This window comes from Electrona antarctica, assembly GCF_951216825.1.
Source record: "Electrona antarctica genome assembly, chromosome: 11".
In the NCBI taxonomy this organism is placed as follows: Eukaryota; Metazoa; Chordata; class Actinopteri; order Myctophiformes; family Myctophidae; genus Electrona; species Electrona antarctica.
Genome location: NC_136792.1, coordinates 30,516,538 through 30,542,012, shown reverse-complemented (window position 1 = coordinate 30,542,012; position 25,475 = coordinate 30,516,538). Strand labels below are relative to the sequence as shown.

Below are 25,475 nucleotides of genomic sequence, written 5' to 3'. Positions count from 1 at the left end.
TGCAGTAGCAGGCTTGTGTAACAAAGTCGTGCAGTAAGTACAGGGAACTGATGGTACATAGGTGTGGCGCTCCACCTCAGCAATCCATCTCCCATGAGGGGTCAAATGCATTGTCTCACTTGGCCTACTTCTGGTGTCAATACAGAAAATATGAGCAACAATAAAGAATATAGCCTACATGCATTTTTTTGTTTTACTTTAATTTTATTTCAAGGTATAATAAACATTAAAAAATGAACATGGGTCAATGCAGTGTACATCATAAAAAGTAAATTAGAAAAATATTTGACCCCAACCATGATTGTAAAATGTCCCTAAATAAATACTCCAGGCCATAGAGAAAAATGTTAACATTTATCTTGTTCCGTTTATGGCACATTAAACTCAAGAAAGACTGATGGAGCCACTGTACTTAATTTATCTTTTATTCTGAGGCCTTTGAAAAAAAATAAAGGGAAGCTCTGCACACTCAGATCTGCGCACAATCAATGTATTTATTTAGCAAGCTTTCGGTCTACTGACCTTCTTCAGGCATGAAGAAGGTCAGTAGACCGAAACCTTGAAGACATATTTTCCTTCCATACAGCAGACAATGTTTTGGAGTCATAAGTAAACACAGAATGATGTCAGATAAAATAAAATAGCTAAAAGATATATGCATCTTCATTAATAAAACCTGGCTTCCCTTGGAATGGCATTCAGTCAATGGTTTCAACGTGACTGTCTCGACACTGTTTAATCTCTGCTACTTCAGCAAATCAGATATGTTTAGATGGTTAGCATTTGTGCTATAAATATAACTCCTTTCTTGCCTGCATACTCTTAAAACAGAAAATCTTATTTATAAGTTCAAATATGTCAAATCAAAACAATGGAATCAAATAGAAATTTGACAGAACATGTTGGTGTGTAAGTTTTAGTAATCAAAGGGGTCAAATGTTTGGTTAAATCAAACAAAGTTTACAATGAGCTTCCATGATATTGTATTTTCTCAATGACCGTGGTTGTGATTTGACTTATTCTACACAGCATCATTCCATCCAGAAGCCTCTCTTATGGTTGATAGCTACCATAAGTCTGTTATGCAGTGTCCTCTTGACTGGGTATCTCTGGTAGATTGGCAGTAGCAACAGGGAATCACAGGGGAGGGATTCTGGGAAATGTAGTTCAAAGGACTGGGGCCGGACAGCAATTTTCATCTTAATCTGGTCCATTCCCAGGATTGGTACACGGTCACAACCTGTAACAAACACTGGGAACAAACAGTGGAATAGAATATTACAAATTTCAATATCTAAAGGCGAAACTGCACCAATGGAACTACTTGCAAAGTTGTAATTACTTGAAACTACTACTGTTTTGTTACAAGGAGTTGCGAATAGTTCCATTGGTGCAATTTGGCCTTTAAGTTTAAGCAACAACAAGTTTTAGATCAATGACATCACATTACAAGTAGGTACAACTCAAAGATTTTTGATGGTTGATTAATAAGTGGGTGGTATACACAGCTGTTCTAGCTGCTACTGTGCACTCAATAACATCCATAGTGTATTATTTTGTAGCAAACATCCATGGGTGAAAGTCTAATCAAATGTATAAAAACAAGGATTAGGGGTAAATATTATTCATTATCATTTGTGAGTGCCCGCCCCATGCTGGTCTATCAATATCTATGAAATGCAAAAAGAAATATGTTGGAGAAGTAAGATGTAAGGACCTTACTTTTAAACATGAGGAAAACCAGGGTTACAATTGTTCAAAGTGAATTACAACTACAAGCTAAATTATACTTACAAAGGAAGCTTTTCTTCTGATCTTCTGTCAGTTCTTCAAACACTTGCCAGAATGCAATGATGTTGGGATGTTTGGAGTGATACTCCCCTTCATACTCAGTGTTCTAGATGGAATTACAATAAATTATAGCAATTATTGCCATCTCATGTTTAATCCAACATTGTCAGTAAAATATAATTCTACATCTAAATCACTATGAGGTCAAGCCATTCTCACCGAGCTATGAATGAAACCACCAGAGGGCAGCACACTATCATAATTACCTCTCCATTATACATCTTTCCTGGCTCAAAAGTAAGACAAAAACTGTTTTCAAACTAACCTTCTTCAATACATGCCAGTCGTATGAGTCTTGTCCCACCATCACTGCTTGTAACTCATCTGGTTGGAATAATTCAACTGCATCTCTGTCACACACCTTGTAGAAGCCCCGCTTGAACTCCTCAAAGACTCGCCCCACAGATGAGTTGAATGTGTAGTTGACAAAAGCGTCAACAAACTCCTTCCTAGTAAACAGCAGACACAAGATTGAAATCAATCAAAAGTCAAGGGATTAATTCAGAAGAACAAAATATAACCGAGCAATCTGTCAGCATATGAATATGTATGCTGCTACCCTGAGTGCTGTTGGCAGCAACAGAAATTCTTAGTTGACTAATAGCTAAATCAACACATCGATTAGTCGATAAAATCCTTGACCGACAAATTTATAATGAGTTTGCAAAGTCCAATAGTCAATTACTGATTAATTAACAATGAAGAGGCAGTCCTAACATGTATACTCAATACAATACAAGTGCAATTATTTACTTATTTATTCATACTATACAGTTCTGTGCATACAGAATACTGTATATGCTACTACCCTCTGTAAACATCAACACATTAAACATTAATTATTGCACGTGTACCATGCCTTCGATAAGAAGCTAATGGGCATACTATATTCCATTATACCAAGAGAAAAAAAAAAGAGAGATTTTGTCTGTAAATCTGCATATGCCCACACCTTGTAGCAGTGACAATCAGCAAATGCTGAAACTATATGATGCTCCTAGTAGTAAAAGTTAAAGAAAATCTGGAATGAGCCTTAAGGTAATCTCCATATCAATCACATATCTTATACATACTTGTTTGAGTTTGCGACAGGCTTTCCTTTTAGTTTCGGATCAAGTTCAACATTACTGCCGTCCCACGGAATCTATGGAATAAAATGATTAGATGTGCAAACGAAGGACCATTCAATCTTGTAGATCAAAATCCTTTGTGAAATATCACCTATTGCACGTTACAGAAAATGCACAAAAGTAGGAAATCAATCTACTTACCGTTAACAATTCCCAGTATAGTGCTAAATGTATACTGTATCTTCCCATTTTAAATCGATAGATCAATAGACTATATTCCAATCGTTTACCAGATACAGCATTGAATGCTGAAGTGATGAAGGCTAAACACCAAAACGTGTACATTATGTGTGCTCACCCGTGCCAACTGAATAAAAGTGCCTTATTTGACATTTCCGTGAATTATGGCAGTTCCTCTTATTGTAAGGAAATCTGTGTACATTCTACATTCAAATCTAGATGTCCTGCTTTTCAGCTGTATATTTACTGTCCATGGTCATACGTACATGATTGATGATAGATGAGTCAACCTACCGTGAAAGTCATCAGCAAGTTGTCAACGACATCGTCAGTGTAGTCCTCCAGGATGCAACGCAAACTCCTGAATGCATAGAAAGTGTTCAAACAGAAACAGGTGTTCATTATTACATCTGCTCTGTGGGGAGCCACATTTTCTTCTACATGACAGAAATGCCTTTATTGTATGCACAATACATTATCTTGATTGATTTAGGTTGTGTTCAAGCTTCCCCTAACTCATAGGGGAAATAAATCAGACCAGTCTGAAGCGAGTGGTGCAACAGCACCCCCTATTGGTACTCTAAACATAGTCACATTGGTACTCTAAACATAGTCCCATAGGGACAAAGCTGTTCCTTGGAGTGGTTGCACCACTCAAAAAAAACAAGGCACATAGTCCAATAACAGCATGGCTGCTCTGCGTAATCTGTAGCTATGAATAGCAAATTACCAGGTGTGAGGTTTATGAACTAAGCACAATTGGAATTTCCTTCTTTAGATACACATGTGGCCTGTACCAAATTTCTGCCAGGTACAATAACATATTTGTGTCACCCAGTCTTACTCTGCAACTGCAGGTTCAAACTCCTTCATGTCGTCCAATGAGGGTTTGAAGTAAAGCAGCTTCTTGAAGAGGACCAATGGGAAGGGCAGGTGAATGAGAATGTTGTTGAACATAGCCATGCCAACGAGAACCCCAAACAGGAAGTAGCTCTTCACCTCAACTCTGGGCTGTTGGCATAGATGTAGACCATCAGGGAAAGCAGTAATAGAGTTTTTTTTTTATTAGAATTTAGGCAGAATATCAGACAAAACTATCTAATGAGGTAAGAGAATATTCAAACATACATCTTCTATTCCTTTCAGCTTTTTCTTTCAGGGGTCGCCACAGCGAATCATCTGCCTACATCTCACCCTGTCCTCTGCCTCCTCTTCTCTCACACCAACTAACTTCATGTACTCTTTCACTACATCCATAAATATTTGGTCTTTCTCTAGAACTGCCAGTGCCAGGCAAGAGCCTGGCAGTTCCAAATTCAACATCCTTCTACCGATATACTCACTATCCCTCCTCTGAACATGTACAAGCCATCTCAGTCTGGCATCATGGTTTTATCTCCTAAACATCTGACATGTGCTATCCCTATGATGTACTCGTTCCTGATCCTCTCCATCCTGGTTACTCCCAGAGAGAACCTCCACATTTTAGCCTCTTTAACCCTTTCCTCAGTGCGAATATTCAAACATACATAAATGAGAAAAATAAATAATTAAAAACAAAGTACTAAATGACAATCACAGGCAAAAATAAAACAAGCACATTAGGTGATTTCGACCATGTGAATAATGTCTTACCTTGATAGGAAACCAGGCTAGTGTCCGTGTCTCATTGTACATGAACATCTGGGACTCTGGAGCCATCAGGTCATCAAAGACATGGAAGAAAAAGTCTCTTCTGTTGACTTCAGTCAGGTTCAAGTCCTCTTCAAACTGCACCTATGAAATTTGTAGTGAAGGTGTGTAGGTGATATCTCCTTCTATTGTTACCTTCAATTTGAGTATTTGGTCTGCCATTTGTTAAAGGACCACTTCACCACTCTTCAACCTACCGGTATCTTCTTCATACAATTGGTCCTCACTAATGTTAATGATAAAATACCACAATTTATTTCTACTTTGTCTGTGTCTCATAGGAGGGCTGTGGGCAGTTCAGAAACCTGTCCACCAGTGACATCATTGTTAGGCAGATTATTTTTAATTACACGGGGCGCTCAGGACGAGTCGGCTCGTCTTAAGGCGTTTGATAATGCTATAAGAAAGCCGTCGTTGTTTCATTTTTGGAAGCGCTCCGGTTGCTACGGAAGCTTGCTAAGGCCTCGCCGAGTCGCCAGCACTGCTTCTGTTTCTCCATAGCCATTAGCTTCTGTATTAGCCACAGCCTTTGCACGCTCCTTTCACGGAGAGACGGCGCCGTCTGTGGTTTTGAACAAATCGCCGATGTTCGGAGGTCATTTGTGATTATCCGGTGATCAAGATTGGAACATTGGCGTTTTCTAGAGCAAGGATTGGCCCCAAAACCAGACACGTGTCATAGTGGAATTGATTCTCATCACGTGGCAACCTAAGCACCACCACTTTCGTCCACCAGGTGGCACTCAATGTATATATTTTTTTAATCTCGTTTATCGTGAGAATGATGGCTACCATGTTCGCATTGCAACTTTTCAGGAATAGAAAGCCTGCAGTTACTATTAGCTTGGATTCCCCATTGATGATGTCACTGGTGAACAGGTTTCTGAACTGCCCACATCCCTCCTATGAGACACAGACTAAGTAAAAATAAATGGTGCTATTTTATCATGATTATTAGTGAGGACCAATTATATGAAGATGGGTTGAAAAGTGGTCCTTGTTAGAATACCATGTCATCAAGTCAAACAAGAAAAAACTAAACTATTTACCATTAATTCACCACGGAAAGCAGTGTAGACAGCTGCATCTAGTAGTCTGAAGGTGTCCTCTACCAAGTGTGACCGTCTCAGCTTCAGCTGCAAGTCCGGGGCAGGGGTACCATCTGGGATATCAGGCGATGCTCCAGCAGGCCACATCGAAGACCATTTTTCAACCAAAATGTGTACTCTCTATAATCACAGAGAATTATTATTAAGAAACATTAGTTAGTTCACTATGGAAACACCCCCTGCAAAACCTCACCAGAAGCTTTAATTAATTAGCCAGCTGTGAGTGACGGCCAGTATATATGATTTTTTTAATAAATCTTTTTATTGAGATTTTCACTGAAAGATATCCCAGGATCAGGTAGACACAGTAATACTGTAATAGTCATGATCACAGATCATATTCCTTGGGCAATATGACAGATTTAAAGTAAGTACAACATAAGATCTGAGTTATTTTGTTTGCATGTAATAGGTACAGAGATAAATAATAAGGTGACTATAATGCTACTAAACACCCCGAGTCCCTCCCAAAAAGTAAAATAAATATAGATTTTCTCCCCTTCATACCCAATTTGATAATATGCCAATTCCCAGTTCCCCTGCTTAGTGGTCCATCCATGCAAATCCTCGGCAAGTATTTTTAGCAGACATACCGTCAGACACAGGTTAGCCTGATGAGCTAATCTGGGGCTAATGTGCCCAGGACACTTCACATACAAAAAGTCAAGACGCAACATCCATCAGTCATGCTCATAAGGGGTACAGGCTTTAGTTCTGACACTATTATTGGTCCGACAGTCATTAGACCGACAACCTACCTCAAACCCTAACCTAACCATAACCGCAAGCACGGGAGCAGCGCATGTTCGAGCACTAGTCCGACCATTGTTCCCGCATGTCGGACTAATGCTCCGTCGGAATTACCATTGGATCCCGAGTTATATCCTACTATAAATGTGTGTGCGTGCGTGTACGGTTGTAATGCACGTAACTCGAGAACCGTTTGACCCACCGACTTCAAATTCGACACACGCGTTCCACACTCCCACAGGGAGTGCAGTGCCAGGTATCGAGTCGGTCGGACCCACGCTTCTCCAGAACCACCACAAAAGGCTCTGCTCAGGCTCTGCCAGTGGGCCTAATGAGGCCAACTCCTTTCACCTGGGCCAGGCTCTGCCAGTGGGCCTAATGAGGCCAACTCCTTTCACCTGGGCCAGGCTCTGCCAGTGGGCCTAATGAGGCCAACTCCTTTCACCTGTGCAATTTCCAGCCTCTGCCTCAGCCAACTGAGGCTCAACCAATAAGGCTCTGCCAGTGGGCCGAATTGATTGCCAAATACACTTTTCAGTTTGTAGTCTTCACACACACACACAGATCTCCATGTGGGACACCGGCTGACGGGTGCTATGACAATTAGGTTCCCAAGTTGCATCGTTCCCAAGTAGGCCGGTGGCCGACTGCGACGGGCACGCACAGGTCTAGTCTATATAGTAAGATATTAAGTACTACTGTATGTGCTTAACATATTTTATGTGTCTCATACCTTATACACCATTGATCGGCGTGTATCAATATTGAAGACTGCAATCTTGCAACCAGGATTTAACAGAAATGGGTAGCGGCAAAAGATGGCTGGCGTCAGTTCATCCTTAAAAAAGAAAAAAAGACATCCATCATCATTAATCATCAAACTGTAATAATACTGTGTACAATACCTGTAAAGGGTATTATATTTTAACCATTGATATATTATCCTGTGCTTTTTCGGGGAAATCTTTTCCCAACATCAAGAGCCATTGTTAGTAGTGATGTTACCCTGAAATTAGTTTTTACCTTCCAACTTGCGCACTGACGCCAGGCAAAGGCATCTACAAATGGATCCACATTACCAGCGATTTCCTCCACATAAAAGGTACTCAGTGGGACCTTTGGGTACTTCTCAGATTTGTTTGCCTGTAGTATGAAAATGCAAAACAAGTATATTAATTGAGGTATAATACATGTATAATATAATAAATTATATTATCATACTATAATTCTGACAATGTCTGGATGTCTGAATCACTCCCACTTTTCACACAGGCATTGACCATAATAATATGGAGGGCGTAACGAAGCCCCTTTTTCGATTTCACACATTAATGATTAATAATGAATTTATTAGTGAATTAAAAATGTGAAAAAGCACCCAGGGCGCAGTACCCCCCACGGCCACAAGGGGGGGTGGGTAACGGGTAAGGGCTAGTAGTAATAAATATAATAAAGTATAGTATAATAATAATAAATTAGGAAATGAGAAAATGATTAGATTAATTGGATCACACATACTTTCTCAAACAGAATAACTAAAGTGAATGATTTTAGAGTTAAATACTGACTTTGAAGACTAGTTTGAGGACTTTTAGCAAGTATTTGATCCCTAGATTGTTGGTGTGCAAAAGTCCAGTTTTCAGCATGAAGCCCATGGCCTTTTTGAACACCAGGATGACCCTCATCAGGTTTTCAGCTTCTAGAGAAGCCCACCAGCCTCCTGTAGAGCAGAACATCATATGTAACCATTACCCAACAAATTATGCACGGATGTTGAATGTCTGATGTGATGAGCATTATGCATTTTAGATTCTGAAATTAATTATTATATACCCTTTAACCTCTTAAACCCTGTAAACTTAAAGCGAGTTGGCTCTGTAACCCGCTCTACACCAAATCTCTTCACCGAAAATGACCTACAAGCTTCATTATTTTGCGATGCATTGTAGATCTGCTATTTTCGGCTAATGTTCTCCCCAGAATACAGATGCTAGGGTTCATTACTCAGCACATGGAGAGAAATGTAAACAAAAAGAAAGAAAAGAAAAGAGAAAACAATTTAGGCCAAGGTTATGTTATAAATTCCCTATTTTATCACCCTACGGAAAACAGATCTGTTGCACCTATTTTATCAGATCCGTTTTCCGTAGTGTGATAAAATAGGTGCAACAAATCAGACTATTGTAAACAGCTCAAACAGCAATTACCTACAAAATCAATATAAAAGAACAAGGGAAAACAACATGAATTGTTTACTTAGCGTTTCCAAGGTCTTCTCATTCAGGTCTATTATACAGATGGCCAGGGGTACCACGAAGTTCATGACGTGCTCCTCAAATTGGAGAAGTGGACATGTCAGAAGAATCATGAAGATCTCTGGTGATTTCATGACCTCTCTTGCCTCTATGATCTGATCCATTATATGAGCAAACTTTATCTACACGGGAAAAAGGTTAACAGTAAGATAACAGCGATTTGTACATGCCTATACCAATATATGGAAATATGTCTAAAAGCATTTAAGGACCCAGGTGGGGTAGAGGTACAACTCTCCCCCGGAGGCCTAGGTTCCCTGGCTGTGGGGCCTCTGGCTTCATTGGAAGAAATTGCAGATTGAGGCTTTTATAAAAATGTCTGAGACCATTAAGGTTTTATAGAAGATGCTTCTGAACATATATTCTATTGCTATTTAATCTTGTAAGATTTACTGAAATCAAGTCGTGACGACAGAAAGCATTAATCCTAATGTCTTTGTCTAACCCTGTGACACTACACGCCGTCAGGTGAAAAGAAGCATGTGGACCATGGAGTGGTACAGTAAGATAGGCTATATCCAGGTATTGGAATTATCCAGGTACTGGAATCATAATATTCAAGGAGCGTAGCCAAATCAAATAATGCATTGACTGAAATATCTTTTCACCTACGTTTAAGGGCCTACTGAAAGAATGAGTCCTCAATCATCATTTGCAATTTTAGAATTAAGCAATATTACACGAGAGGGTGTGGGTTAACGTGATTATTGCCACGACAGGGATGCGGTGAGGAACGAGACGAAGTCGAGTTCCGCAAGCATCACTGAAGTGGCAATAATCACGTTAACCCACACCCTCTCGTGTAATATTGCAATTATACAACAGTTACTCTTAAAACTAAGAAAATCGCTGAAAGAATATATTTTTTTAATGACAGATGTAGTCACTACGACCAGAAATGTCCCAAGAAACTAGCTAGCCTAGCCACCGAGTTTGCTAGCGCTCTGGGAGAACAGAGCAGCTGAATTCTTTGTTTTGATTAGGTGGTGAATGGTGCTGGTTTAACCCACGACTAGAAGGCTGTTTCAACCAATCAGATTGCTTCCTCGAAACGACTTGTGGTATAATCTAGTTTAATCTCTTCAGTAAATGATACATTTGCGTTCATGTTACCTAGTTTGTCGATGCCATTTTTCACTCAGCTCGATTATTAGTTATGGACTGCAGCTTGAAGTCGAAATTATGTTGCAACTGTGACAAAATGTCTGCGTTTAAAAAAAAGCTACAGTATAGATAGAGCACCGAAGTCTGACGTCAATATCGGTAGAGGGCGCAAATACACGGGTTCATGTACTTTTGATTTGCATTGTAATCCCCATAGGGAGATAAGAACCTTTTAAAAAATAAACAAATCATCCAGGCCGTTTCACTCATATGGATATGAAGAATCAACTGACTGAGAGAAAACGCTACTGTTACCGCTACTGAATTAGTTACATTTTCGCATCATACATGAGTGACTGACTGTCGCAAACGATACAGCGACACCTCCCTGACAATAACGCAGAGACAGCGTGTTTATTTTTGGACCACAATGCTTATATGAGACGATTTTAAGGTGAGCCCAAGTTGTATTATATAGAAATTTCACGAAATACCTTTCGTTTATGGGTAGGTTTCCTTCAAAACCTAGCTGCAGAACATTATTTTATGTACTCCCAGGACAGAAAATTCTAGAATTTTCGCTGTCCTGGGCTCTAAGGGTGACGTAGGAAGCCACGCCTATCCCGTATAGATACCTGCGTGGCTACGTCAGCCCTCATTCAACTTTTCTTCTGCTAAGCTGCGAGAACGAACTTTAACATTCCAGTGTGTGCAGGGTAATATATCTCGCAAACTCGGCCGAGAGATTAATTCTTTAGGACCGTGAGATCTCTGGCACACTCTCGAAGCAAACAGAAGGATACTTCTCGAGAAAAAAAGCCGAACTTCGACACAAGTGAGTTCTAGGCAACTTGTTGCTACGCTAGCTTGTCGAAAAAACAGCTCGCGCCTCTTTTTCTCTCTCGCTAAAGCTAGCGTTTGTTAGCTTAAAGCTATCCATAGTTAGCTTAGCGCTACTAGGCAGATACGCCTGTGGTCTACTATTACACGCCACGAGGAAGATAAACCTGTGGCTGTTAAGCACTCGGACTCCTCTCTCTACAAGCAACCATGTCGCTGACGAGGGAGACCCAGCCCGGGGAAAGACGCCATCGAGGACAGCCGGTGCCCGCCGACTGTCAAGAAGGCCCCAAACAAAAGACGTGCTCCACCTGGGGATGCGGGAACACGATGTCGGGCAAAGACGGGCATGACGAGTGCATGTATTGTCTCGGCCTCACCCACACCCGTGAGTCCATGGAGGAAATCGGTCCCGTTTGCCTCCATTGTGAGAAAATGGACGACGACGTCCTAAACAACAGGCTCGGACGTGTCCAAAGGTATTATGACAACTTTGCCGCCCACGGACTCCGAGAGAGGAGCCCCACTCCTCCCCCGCGACGAGCTCGCATACAAGTCCCGCCAAAGGGGCTTTGGCCCCGCGTCACCGGAGAGGGACAACGAGCTACCCCGAGACAGAGGCTCGACTACTCGGGCAACAGAGCCCCAACCGGAGCCTCTTCTTCAAGAGCAGCACCTGCCGGCGCTAGCCGAGACAGGTACGCTACTTCAGCCTCTGCAACCAGGGCTCACGAGGCCACTGATTACGAGGCTCATGGCGCGAGGCCAAGGGATACCTTCGCACCGCGCCGCTCTTCCCCAGCTCCACGTGCTCGACAACACGTCGTGCAGGCCACCATTGAGTGCCCGCCCAGACATACAGCTAGACGCAGACAGCCTGCCGTTGCACCCAGCTATATGGTGGACCGCCTGGACCCTTCCCCAGACCGCGCAATGTCTCCCGGTGGGGAGCATTGGACTACCAGGGAGGAAGGGGAGCTTCGTGATGACGAGCTCCCTTCCTTCCAGGAGCAACTCCAGGACTACCACGTCCTGGACGAGGCCTACGCGGACGAGCGAGATGGCCATGATGACCTCTCCCCCGGGGACTACGTCAGCACCACTCGTCGCCCCTTCGACGACCTGGATGCCATGGACATACAGGAGCACCAGCAAGCCAGGGCTCCTGTCCCCCCGCCTCCTGTACCCCCCATGGATGACTCCAATATTTACGAGATATACAGGAAGGCTAGTGCACGTTGTAACCACACATGGCCTAAGTCAACTGTCAAGGTACTACCATGGGAAGGCAGGACTGATGAGTCCGCCCCCCCCCCTGCACCTAGAAGACAGAAGCTCCCTATGGCACAGGGCTTCGAGGAGGCCATGATGCACGCCTGGGACGAACCCCTCCTGAAGGTGGATTTTCCCAAGGCCAGCGCCAAGGGGCCCAACGACATACCAGATAAACAAACCCTCACAATAGACTTCATGCCAGCTATGGACAAGGCTATAGCGGCCTACCTGGCCAACCCTGCAGCTCCTAGAGTGGATCACCACGTAAAGGAACCGCAGCTCCTGTCCAGCAGCGTGAGGGAAGCCTCAAAACTGAACAAGTGGCAGTATGCACACATGTCATTCGTGGCGAAGGCCCTCAATGCAGGAGCACTTCTCCAGGGTTCCATGAAGAGCCTCCTCATTGAGATGGGACAGAAGTCCATTAAAGTCCAGCTAGCGGAACTGCCAGAAGACCTGGCCGAGTTACGCCGCCTGAATCACGAGATGGCCACCCTCCAGAGGGACTCCACTCTCCACAACGCCAAGGCAATGGCATGTTCCATCCTCCAGGAGAGATGGCGTTGGGTCGATCAGACCAGCGCCATCTCCCTGGAGACAAAGAAAGAGTTTGTGGCTGGAAATATCCACCCAGACAGTATGTTTAAGGACGCTCTGGCCAAGATGTCAGAGACCATCCAACAGCTCGAGTCCTCCACCAAGACGATGAAGGCGCTCGAACCGCTGGCCAACCAGGCCGCCCCGGTAGGCCGCCCCAAGGCTAAGAAGGCACCCTGGAAGGCCAAGACCGATGACAAACCCAGGTCCCAGGACCGGAGCGGAGATAGACAGCGACAGCCTGCAGGCCGAGGCAGAGCAGACCGCCGCACCTCTCCGCCGCCCTACAAGGCCAGGAGCGCTCCCAGAGGCCGAGGCCAGGGGAAGCGCAAATGACCTGCCCGGGCCGGGTCATCTTCCCCACCACACTCAGAGTTCAAGGCCAGAGGTGGGGATCACAGATCTCACCTCAGAGCCTGCGCTGAAGCGCTTAAGGGGGCCTGTACACAGTGCTGTGAGCACCGTTGTACAGACCCCGAAAATTGTTATGTGCAATTCACATGTGTATGTTTTTCCACGTTGTTCAATAAAGAAAACAAAAAAACAAAAAACACAAAAAACAATAAAACCAACTCTGAAGGGCATAGGCCCAGTGGGAAAGATAACCCACACTGTGACAGCTTTAGCTGTCACAGGCCAAGAACTCCACGCCAATTTTTTCCAAACTCAATACCGAAAAAATTCACTAGAGGGAGACATTTCACACAAAGTAAGTCTTCCCCTAGGCAGGCCATGCACCACGCTGACAAGCACAGGGAACCCTTTGTCACGTCATCTGTCACAATGGCGGATATCCGGGGCTTCCCCGTGGATAATCCGTACAATTCAGACAGGATACAGGCTACAGTTCGCCTCCAAACCGCCCACTTCCAGGAAAATTATTTTCTCAGAAGCGAGCGGGCAAAAGGCCGCCATTCTGCAAGAGGAAATCAATTCATTAATGCAGAAAGGCGCCATCACAGAGGTGGCCCTCGACCAATCAATGAACGGTTTTTACTCCCGCTATTTCTTGGTAAAGAAAAAGGGGGGCGGACTCCGTCCCATTCTAGACCTGAGGGCATTGAATCGTCACTTAAAAAAGCTGCGATTCAAAATGCTTACTCCACCAGTCCTCCTACGCCTAATTCGCGAAGGGGACTGGTTTACGTCGATAGACCTGCAAGACGCATATTTCCACATTCCGATTTACCCGCCGCACAGAAAATTTCTGCGCTTCGGGTTCAGAGGAAAAGTGTACGAGTACACAGTCCTTCCCTTCGGAATGTCACTGAGTCCCAGAGTCTTCATAAAGTGCACCGCGGCAGCTATCGCTCCGCTCCGACAGCAAGGGATCCGTCTCGCTACATACGTAGACGACTGGATCCTACTTGCAGACTCTCCACGAGAAGCACTGTCGCACACACATCGTGTGCTCAGCCACCTCGACTCGCTTGGGTTTATAATAAACCACGAGAAGAGCATGCTTATGCCAACACAGTCAATAGACTTTATAGGCATAACACTGAACTCAATCTCTTACACGGCCCGCCTGAGCCAAGAGAGAATAGACGCAACACTGCAGTGCGTGGCGTCATTCAAAAGGGGACGCTCGATTCCTTTTCATGCATGCCTCCGGATGGCGGGGTTAATGGCCTCTGCGGTCTATTTAATCCGCCTAGCAAGGCTACATATGAGACCTTTCCAACGATGGATAGGCTCTCTACATGTACCAATGCACCGTCGGCACCAGAAGGTAACAGTAACATCACAATGCATACTAGCCCTTCAATGGTGGTCAGACAGGAAAACCCTCTCAGAGGGCGTCCCCATGGGAAAGCCTCTGATCAGGAAAGTCATCACTACAGACGCCAGCATGACAGGCTGGGGAGCCACGATGGAAGGACTCACAGCCAGAGGTTTATGGTTGGGGCCACTACGTGCCCTTCACATAAATTACTTAGAGCTCATGGCAGTCTTCCTCGCCCTGAAATACTTCGAGCAGCGCATCCTGGGTTGCCATGTCCTAGTCAGGACAGACAACACCACGGCCATGTGCTACATCAACAGACAAGGTGGACTCAGGTCCCCTCGTCTTCATCAACTGGCTCAGAAACTGATCCTGTGGTGCAACACACGCGTCCTCTCAATAGTAGCGTGTCACGTCCCAGGTCTTCTGAACACAGGGGCAGACCTGCTGTCCAGAGGACCTCTCCGCTACTCAGACTGGTCACTACACCCTCATGCAGTGGCCCAGGTCTGGAGCAGGTTTGGGAAATCCAAGGTGGATCTCTTTGCCACAGAGGAGAACACGAAGTGTCCCCTCTTCTTCGCAATCAGGGGACCATCAACGTTGGGGCTAGACGCTCTGTCACACCAATGGCCCAAAACCCTTCTCTACGCCTTTCCCCCGCTATCCCTCATCAGCCCCACTCTGGACAGAGTGAGGACTCAGGGTCTGAAGGTGCTCCTAATAGCCCCGTCGTGGGGGGTCTGGAGGTCGGAAATAACCCCTCTCCTCTACGACCAGCCGTGGAGAATTCCCCTTCGAGCGGATCTCCTCTCTCAAGCGAGGGGGGAGATCTTCCACCCTCACCCCCAGGACCTAGACCTATGGGTCTGGCCCGTCAAAGGGTGATGTTGACTGCCGTGGGTCTACCTCCGAACGTAATCGAAACGATTCAGAAAGGCAGAGCCCAGTCAACAAGGGACCGTTACGACACAGCCTGGCGCGTCTTCGAGCATTGGTGCTCACGAAGACCAGACCAAACAGTCCCCTACCAGGCCTCAGTGATCGACGTCCTGTCATTCCTGCAGGAGCTCCTAGACAACGGTCTAGGCCTCTCCTCAGTCAAGGTCCATTTGGCGGCAATCTCTGCCTGCCACCCAGGCTTTGATAACCAGACGGTGTGGAAGCACCCGCTGGTAAAACAATTCATGAAGGGTGTACGCAGGGAACATAGGACATGCAGATCCCTCGTTCCCTCGTGGGATTTGTCCCTGGTTCTAAAGGCGCTGGCTACAGCACCCTTTGAACCACTACAAACCGTGAGCCTCAAGCTCCTAACCCTGAAGGTGGCTCTCCTGATCGCACTCACGACAGCAAAAAGGGTCAGCGACCTACATGCGCTCTCGATCTCTCCAGACTGCATGAGGTTCGATGAGGGGTCGACCAAGGTCACCCTAAAGGCAAACCCCGCCTTCATTCCCAAAAATGCTCTCTCAGTGTGTGTGCCAGTGAACCTACAGGCTTTCCATCCCCCGCCGTTCTCCTCTGACGAAGACAGCAGGCTTAATTGCCTCTGCCCAGTCAGAGCTTTACGCATATACGCGGATAGACTGGCTCCCTTCAGACAAGGAAGCCAACTCTTTGTGTCCTGGGGTGCCAGGACCAAAGGAAAGCCCGTCACGAAGGTCACTATCTCTAACTGGATAGTGGAAGCCATCCGTCTGGCCTACACTAGCCAAGGCGTGGATTCCCCTCAAGCCCTGAGGGCCCACTCCACAAGAGGTGTGGCAGCTTCCTGGGCACTCTACAAGGGTGTCTCCATTCAGGAAGTCTGCACAGCAGCAAGCTGGTCTACACCCTCGACTTTCGCCACATACTATAACCTAGATGTGGCAGCGCCTTCGCTAGCGCACGCGGTCTTGGGGGCCGCTGCTCAGTAAGGCATCAGGGCAGCATAGCGCTGCCTCCTGCCCTCCACAAGGACTAGGTTCTGGACCCAAAAGGGTCCGAGCCCCTCCCAAAAGGTTTACCTGGGACCCACTGGAAGTTCAGGTCACGGGAGTTCATAAAGTCCCATAAACGAAAGGTATTTCGTGAAATTTCTATATAATACAACGTTAAAGGTTACTTTAGTAACCACGGTTGTATATATAAATTGAACGAAATACCTTTCGTGGAACGCCCTTCTGTTCTCTAAAGCAGAAGAAAAGTTCCGAATGAGGGCTGACGTAGCCACGCAGGTATCTATACGGGATAGGCGTGGCTTCCTACGTCACCCTTAGAGCCCAGGACAGCGAAAATTCTAGAATTTTCTGTCCTGGGAGTACATAAAATAATGTTCTGCAGCTAGGTTTTGAAGGAAACCTACCCATAAACGAAAGGTATTTCGTTCAATTTATATATACAACCGTGGTTACTAAAGTAACCTTTAACGTTATTCTCCATAGAGAAATTACTTCCGTGAACCAGGCAAGACCAGGGGATGAGCGAGTGATGTCAGGACTTCAGCGCTCTATTTAAAGCTGGAATAAATGGTTTTCAAAATAGACATAAGGAAAAGACATTATATTCTATACAAGCCATGTTAGCCTGGCCTTTTCTTATAAATGTGATAGTGATCTAAACTTGTGATATGATTTCATTAAGTATTGCCTCTAATAAGTCACTTGAAGTTTTATTGGTGATCAATTTATCTTAACGAATATTGATTAATAGCAGTTAATAATAATCTACTTGAAAATGTATTCATAGTTATTTAAGACCCCATGCCCGTCAGTGTGGGGTGTAGAAAGGTGAGGACGTAGGACAGAGGCCCTACATCTGCCGAGTGCGGGCTCCTCCTAATGGCTCGTACACACTGCCCGATATTTGCTCCGATTATGCTGTCGGGAGCATTTTTGGCGCGCTCGCCGACAAAAACCCCCGATCTGACGTAAAATCGGATTTTGATCGGCGAGGTTTTGCTCGCTGTGTGTGAAAGGAGCTGCGAGAAGATCCAGCGCAGATAAAAGCGCTCGCCGACGCCTCCCTGACCATTTCTGAATATCTAGCACGTTTGATATTTGACTGTCGCCGACTGGATATCATACAGTATGAACTGGGTTGCGACTGCGCCCCGATAAGGCCTGTATTACAGCCAATGAGAGCACACTGCTCACAGCACTGCTGTCTGTCTGTCGTGTCGCCTGTATCGATAGATGATCATATATAACCATTATTCCTTGGGTAAATCCCTGTCCTGTGTCGTACATGGTAGCATTAGCCCAATGTTGCTGTTAAATAAACCATAACCAAATCATTTCACTTGAATGTTGACAAAACCGCATCGGAGCAAACGTTTGGGCTCTCTCTCTCTGTGTGTGTGTGTGTGTGTGTGTGTGTGTGCGGAGAGAGACGGAGAGTTATTTCACAAAAATCTAGATTTAACGTCCTGTCTCACTGCAGCCCACGTAGGCTACACTACACGCTGTCACAAACATTTCACCGCCTAGTGTGTGGCATGCACAGAGAGAGAGAGAGAGAGAGAGAGAGAGAGAGGCGTCCTGTCGGTCATCGTATCATGCACGTGCGTGAGATGTAAGAATGATAAAATAAAAACAAATGAATATCGGGTCTTGATCGCATCTTGGTGAACTCTTGCAGTGTGTGATGCCTAGTCTGCGACCAATCGTTTAGTGTGAAAGCCACAAAGATATAATGACAGCCGATTAAAAAAAAAGACTCCTGTAGTGTGAAATACATGACGATCTGATTTCTCGCCGACAACTTTAAAACTCCTACAGTGTGTAGGGGCCATAAGTGGCATAATGACTAAATGGCTCTAAAAACAAAACTTGTACTTAACCTGTTCTTTGATCCATGGTCTTCTCAACATCAGGTCAAAGGTCTTATTGGCAATGTCAACATCCACTGTTAAGGCATCTATAGCTAGTGGGGGGCCTTTGCTAAGAGAGAACAAATAACATATCAAATAACAGCCACCAAACTATGTACTGACTATGTATCCACTCTCAGTCAGTGTATAAGCTATCAGTTATTAATTTCTAATGTAGTGTTGTAGTCGAGCAAAAAGCAGACTATTCAAACATGACGAGTAAAAAACAAAAAAATACAAGAGCTTATGCACATTACAACCCGGCTTATGTCAGGTCTAAAAAGGCCCAATGAGTGGCAGTGCATCATCACAGCTACTGCTCCAGATCTTTTTTTCCCCTCTTTTTTCCTACCATTGCCGTCATGGCCGTACCTTAAAGCTACCTGATTTATGGCAAAATAAATGGTTATGGCAAAACTTAACTTACCAATAATCACTATTATGGGTCCATAAAACATTTATTCAGCTCTTGAATGCATTAATTGCATACAAAACATAACATAACAAATTGAATTTATTGAAATGATTTGGTTGGTTTCTGCCCGACAATATATTCTTCTGGTACCTTCTAATCTACAGTATTCATTATGTTCTTTGTTTTAATTTAATGAATGTATTTATTATATTTTCCTATATGTCTCTTCTAATTATAATGACCTTACCTGGGTTTTGTGAAGCTAGCCACAAGGCACGAACTTGTATAAAACATCATGGTTAAGTATCTGTTGGTTTAACGACACATTGGACAGCTCTGTGAATACTGCAGTGATGAATAACTGACATTCAACTTGTGCAGTGATCAAAGATATTGTAAAAAAATGAAAAAGGGGTGAACCTTATTGCCTCTTCAGTGCTTTTGCCCATTAGCACCCATTTCTGAAACTTCATCTGATAAAGTATCCCGAGTGGCTTCTGCACCTCACAATTTAATACCTTAATATAGTCCTAGAATAAAGAATAAAATAAAATAAGCAACCAATCTACAATCAATCTCATTAAATTGAACTGGCAGACATTCATCTCATTACTACTTAAAATAGGTTTACAGCAGTACAGTACCTCAGCAAGTGCACAACAAATGTAGTTTGTACTCCATCCAGAGGATAAAACCATATCTGTTGAAACAAATGCACAATGTGAATCTTAATAATAATCTAGCATGAGCTAATGCTAACATTAGACTTTTCTTACAATGGAGCTGCAATGGAGGTCTGCGAGCACGGAAAACGGAAAAACATTAGTAGTAATCTCACCAATCCGGCCCCGCACAAGCTATTTAGTATTTACCACTTGTGGCCACACGGCCGCAGTCACCCACAAACATGGCTGATTGTATTCTTTGGGAGTGCCCAGCCAAACCGTAGAGGAACCCAACCCCTGTCTCCACATTGAGCCACATGGATATCCTAAAAATATGTATTTTTAAATTGGCCAGTTTAAAATTATTTGACACATCATTTTGTTTTATGGTTTGGTTGGGCGCTCCAACTGACAATCGGCTGTTTTGGTGGGAGGCCGGCAGTGGAGGGTGATCATTGTCACTGAACTAGCAGAACTGAGAGATAGCATGTTTCTTTACACACATTATGCTTATGCACTGCCGATGAAACTATCAGGTGAAAATAATTGTCTGGCAACTAACTACATCATGTGTATCCCCCCAGTCATGTGGTCATCTACACCAGTGGTTCTCAACCTTCTCAGGCCGCAATCACTCCAAAAAAAAAAAAAACAGTTTGAACCACCCCGAGAAGCACTTGGATTGTAGGCATTAAATTTAGTTTGACTCGGTTCGACAGATAAATATTGTGAAGAAAATAGCAGATGAGCTTGTAGATCGGCCATTTTCAAAATGTGTGCATCTTTCTTATACGAGTTGACAATTTGGCCAATGTTTGTTGATTATGTTTGATGCAGTAATGGTCTTTTTTCTTAAATGGCAATGCCTACGTGTGTGTGTGTGTGTGTGTGTGTGTGTGTGTGTGTGTGTGTGTGTGACAACATTATAACAGAAAATGTGTCTACCTTTGGCTTTGATTATGGGTTTATCAGTGGTCCACGACAGCTGAACAAGCTTGGGAGTCAGGCTCCCTTCCAAGCTACCAGTTCCAAGCTGACCTTTCTCCCCATTTCCAAAAGACCATAGTTGGCCTGAAGACAACAATACAACAGTATGGTAGCTGGAAGACCAAAACCACAAGACAACAGGATAAAGTGTAGATATACCTTAGTATTCCAAATTATCACTACATCCCAGGTATTTTAATAAAGCAAGTGGTATGAATACATCAGGGTTATAGTAAACAGAATGTAAGGTTGGATTTCTCTGGATTCTCGCAATCTATATACTGTACACGTATGATACCAACAACACTTGGAGGTGCAGTGAACATACCTGCCACATTTAATCTGTGCTGCACGGCCATCAATACCCTCTACCTGTCTGGGTATCAGTTCATTAGCAGTGGAGTTGTGCCCAAGCTGACCTTGACTTCCCTCTCCAAAGGTGAATACCTTGCGATCCTAGGGTGCAATAGGAACCAGCAATTACTAGAGTGTATGTATTGCTACATGTCGATGTTCAACTCATGCATAGGGAAAGGATAGTCAACAACTAAAAGTCACTTAATATGATTTAATGATTAAGATATTATGGTTCAATAGGATTTCACTTCAGTGGTTGAATATAGTGCAACAGGGATGATGTCTTATTGTAAGCGGGAAGTTATCATTGATATTTTTCAATGAATTTCTGCATTGCATTTGTAAAAAGGGTAAGAAATCATTTTAACAATAGTTGAACCACACAAGCAATTGGAGTGAAAGGAATGATGAAGTGCAGTACCTTTGTTAAGATAGCAGAGTGTGCATATCCGCAGCTCATTTGGGACACTACTACTGTTCTGAGGGCAGGTACTACACACACATTGAACCTACCTGAAAAATAAATATATGTAGACAGAGGACATGATCATTTCCCCCCAGAAATAATAGTACAGTTAATTAATTGATACATGCATTCAACTTTACAACAGTTTCAAGTTCAGACTTAATCTTTTCATGGTGTTGTAGCAATCAACAACTAATCTGTAGTCTACATGTTATGCCAAACAACTGAACTCCATCTACTCCAATCTGTTACTGCGCTGTCTAGGATACATTATGGACTCATTGTGATCTGGGAATTGCACTCAGTTAAGGGAACTACTGTTAGAAAAAAACAAAACAATGAAAATGAGCGTCAACCGTAGCCTTATTCTTTTATTCCTTCCCCTTCTTTCTTATACCAATCACAATTTATGACATTCTATAAATCAGCAATGGTATATGTGCCTGTCTGAATTCAGTTTTAGTCTGGTTATACCCTTCTCGTCCACCCGGTTGAGCCCAAGTTGGCCGTATTTGTTGGCACCACAGCAGTACACCAAGCCTGAAAGAGTGAGAAACAGACTGTGCAACCCTCCTGCTGTGATCCGGTTCACTGCCGTCCCAGTCAGAGCGAAAATCCGGGCAGGTGACGGCTGCAGTGAAATGTCCTTCCCCAGACCCAACTGACCATGACTGTTCGAACCCCATGTGAAGACATCTCCCACTAGAAAATAAAGCAATGAATTAAATGAAAAACATAAATACAGTCAGTTTTATAAAACACAAAACAGACTATTTGAGGAAGAGTACACAAGGAATTGAACCAGCAATGGTGAACAGTATTTGAATGACCATTTGTCCGTGCCCAAAAGTGTTAAGTTTCTTACTTATAGTTAAGGCCACAGTATGGGAGGTCCCACAGGAAACCTGCACCACCAGTGTTTCCAACATCATGGGGACAGGTCTGTAAGTTAATAGAAATATCTCAACATGTTACATTGCAGATTTACAAGCTCACAACCCACTGTGCCATGTTGTGGGCTTTGAATAGGGTAAGTGGTTAAGCTGTGGTATTAAAAAGCAGTAATTTGCTTTTCAATATTATACTACTCAGGTGTCCACTTAAAATCATAAATGTTGTGTGCCCATCCTGGATTTGTAATATGATGAACTTAGGTCTTACCTTGGTGTGTAAAGTTTGGACGGACAACTGGGACCAGTACCGAGCTGTCCATCAGCTCCTGCCCCCCAGGCATACACATCTCCAGAGCTGGTCAGAGCCATAGAGTGATCCTTACCACAAGCCACTGTCACAATGTCATTAAGACCCTCCACACGGCCTGAAAAACAGACAGTCACACACATATTAAAGAAATGTACACCGGTCCTTAACCACTTTCAACCTGGCATCCCCATGTTTTTGAGAACTGTAATATAAAAGGGAAGCTCCGCACACTCTGCACAGATCTGCACACAATGTATTTATTTAGCAAGTTTTCGGTCAGTTTTTTCTCATGTTCCCTTTGTGGCTCCAGCACCTCACTTGTCAACTGCAGTGCCCCAAAAATTGATACCCTGTCCTACATTGTGACTGACAAGCTCAAATGCCCTATTAGTCTCCTAATAGTTTGCTTTCTGTTGTAAAGCATATGGGGGGAGAGCAGTAGGATTTTGGTTTATTTGGGCGCCATCTTGCTGCCTACATGTAGGCAAGTAGGATGCTAGGCTACTTGGCTGCCAGTCTGTAGTTCATAGATTTGCTTGTCAGTGACGCTGGTGTGTATTCTGTCACTGCAGTACACCATCTTCCATCTCTCTACCATCTTTGACTTGTCACAACTCTTCTACTCTATGGCTCTGGATCGACGGTGGTATTATTATTATTCGCCGTTAGAAAATGTTTGAGTGTTCTGATCTGATAGCCGCCTCACCATCAATAAAATATTGATGGTGTTTTTTATTTTAGTTATAGGGGTGAGTATAATGTTTTAAGGCATATTTGTTTTATTAGCCAGGGATCCTTTTATATTGGATAATTTCTTAACGGCTATTAACATCCCTCCAGAGTCCAAAGGTAACCCATTTGGAGCACACCGCTTTCAAACCGAAAGTCAAAAGGGATTTTTTTGATTGATTGAAATATTTATTAACAGTTTGCAGAATTACAGTACATTTCAAGCACAAACTCAATACAAAGGCTGTTAACTGTGAGTGGACGACCCAATTAAGCATTACACTTGTTTACAAGAGGGTCCACCATGTTCAATTCATCAAACAAGGGCTCCAGCAACAAGCGCAAACCACAAAGTAAACAAACTCGAGACATGCTGACTTCCCCCTACCCCGCGGCCGCCATCCATATTGGTTGATTTATTTTACGTGGTCATTATTTTGGTTAGTCTACTACAGATGGAACGGAACGAATATACAAGTTTGGCCCGCCCACCGACCGTTTAAAACTGGGATGAAGAAACTAAAATGTGACTTCTTGGGACTTTAAAATGTCGACGCCATCTCTCGTAGACATGTTTTTTTTTCTTCATACACATGTATAAATGTACAAAACATGCATACATGAAACCAATCTAATTTTAAACTATAATCGTTACATGTGCTACTGTTGACAAACACAAGGTAGGCTAGGCAGTGACTTGTGTAATTGTTGTTTATGATGAAGGCATGAAGCCCCATGGAACCTCTCCCCTTAGAGGTTCCGATTGGAGCCATTTATGATGACTCACCTGGCGTCTTTGGATCGGAAACACGCTCTCTGCCGAGTTGTCCTTTAGAGTTGTTTCCAAATGACAAAACATTCCCTTTCCTAGTGAGAAATAAAGTGTGCCGCTTCCCGCAGGCGACGTTGAGCAGTAGTTCAGGTTTGTTCCACGACCACGGTTCAGGAGTCGATTTCTGGATTTGTCCAACTTGTCCCCAGCAGTGCAGCTCCATCTTTAGGCACTTCCTAAAGAGCCAAAACTAAACTACTACGACAAAAACTTAAAAGCACAGGGCCAAAGATGGCCGAAACCAGTGGCTTGTTGCCCGATAGAGAAATGAAATGCATGCATGCATGCGCCAGCAGTACCAGAATGTGTCGCTTTGTTGCGGGAAGTAAACACGTGGTTGATGACGTTTGACGCAAACGTGCCACTCTATTCTACGTCTACGTAGCCTCGGTCCCAGGCTCACTTAACTGCGAAAAAGAAGAGCCTGGTCACGACCTAAGGCAGAGAAGCTATCGAAAGGCGGGACTTCCGCCGTGTAACCCCCCCCGGAAGTTAACGTTTTTTGACCAATCGCAGCGTTGTGTTCCCGAAAATGTATTCCCGCTGAAATGATCATTGGGTGGGGACTAGTAAACACAGCCGCACCGCGTGACGTAGTTATCTTACACGCAACACTTCCGCCACTTCCGCTGATAGTCTTTTCAGCGTAGGTCTTGGCCAGGGTGACGTCTACGCCAGAGTGGTCTACGCAACGACGTCTGCACCTATCATGTGGAACAAATGAGCAATTAGTGAACTTTTGAAAGATATTCATGTTTATTTTATTATTATTTATGTTATTCTAATATAGACCACATACATCTGCAACTATATACACTTTTCTTCTTGTTTCCTACTTATTTATATGATGTTTTTGCATAATATTGTATTGTGTATGTGACTATGTCAGACTGTCAGTCTGTCATTAATGTTTTTTGATTGAGTACATGGCTTTCTTCTTGGATTCACCCTTTAAATACTTAGCAGACCTTGTATTGTACTGTACTTCCCTTACCTGTGCTTGTCGTGTCCATGCAAACTGTTAATTAATTCAATCAATCAATGACAGACAGCAGCCATTAAATAGTAGGGTAAACGTAAAAAGCTCCCTTATTCTATTCAGGCCTAGTCGTTGGCTCATTGGCAATCTGGCAACCCATCGGCAAAAATAAAAACAGCGCCCTCTTTTCCTTTGAATTTGCGAGTCAACAGTCTGTCTAGACTATAGCTCACTGGAAATGACTAGCTCATTGGTAACAACTTTACACTACCATTTGATGTCAAAAATATGGCTTTTGCTAGTTTAAGGCAAGCCGTTCAAGCCATTCTATTTTCACGTACAAGGCACATTCAGGGAAATACTTTTGATTACCGTTACATAGGTCACAGGTGATACTCGTCTTGTAGATCAATAACAGCT

At 43.7% G+C, this 25,475-nt stretch overlaps 1 protein-coding gene across 1 annotated transcript; it reads right to left on the bottom strand.

Moving 5' to 3' along the window:
- Positions 1-192: 192 nt before the first annotated feature.
- On the bottom strand, positions 193-24,452 carry LOC306932285 (putative E3 ubiquitin-protein ligase HERC6). The gene is made up of 23 exons (XM_079514033.1): positions 24,032-24,452; positions 22,474-22,630; positions 22,178-22,254; positions 21,787-22,014; positions 21,268-21,359; positions 20,818-20,945; positions 20,448-20,602; positions 19,482-19,537; positions 19,258-19,367; positions 19,085-19,144; positions 18,393-18,492; positions 8,969-9,149; positions 8,281-8,432; positions 7,736-7,855; positions 7,446-7,550; positions 5,903-6,082; positions 4,797-4,937; positions 4,006-4,172; positions 3,456-3,522; positions 2,925-2,995; positions 2,117-2,300; positions 1,795-1,897; positions 193-1,252 (listed from the first exon to the last, which is right to left on the bottom strand). Exons 1-23 carry the CDS (start codon positions 24,237-24,239, stop codon positions 1,032-1,034), a joined length of 3,063 nt encoding a protein of 1,020 aa, XP_079370159.1. The 5' UTR covers positions 24,240-24,452; the 3' UTR covers positions 193-1,031.
- Between the last annotated feature and the right edge of the window lie 1,023 nt (positions 24,453-25,475).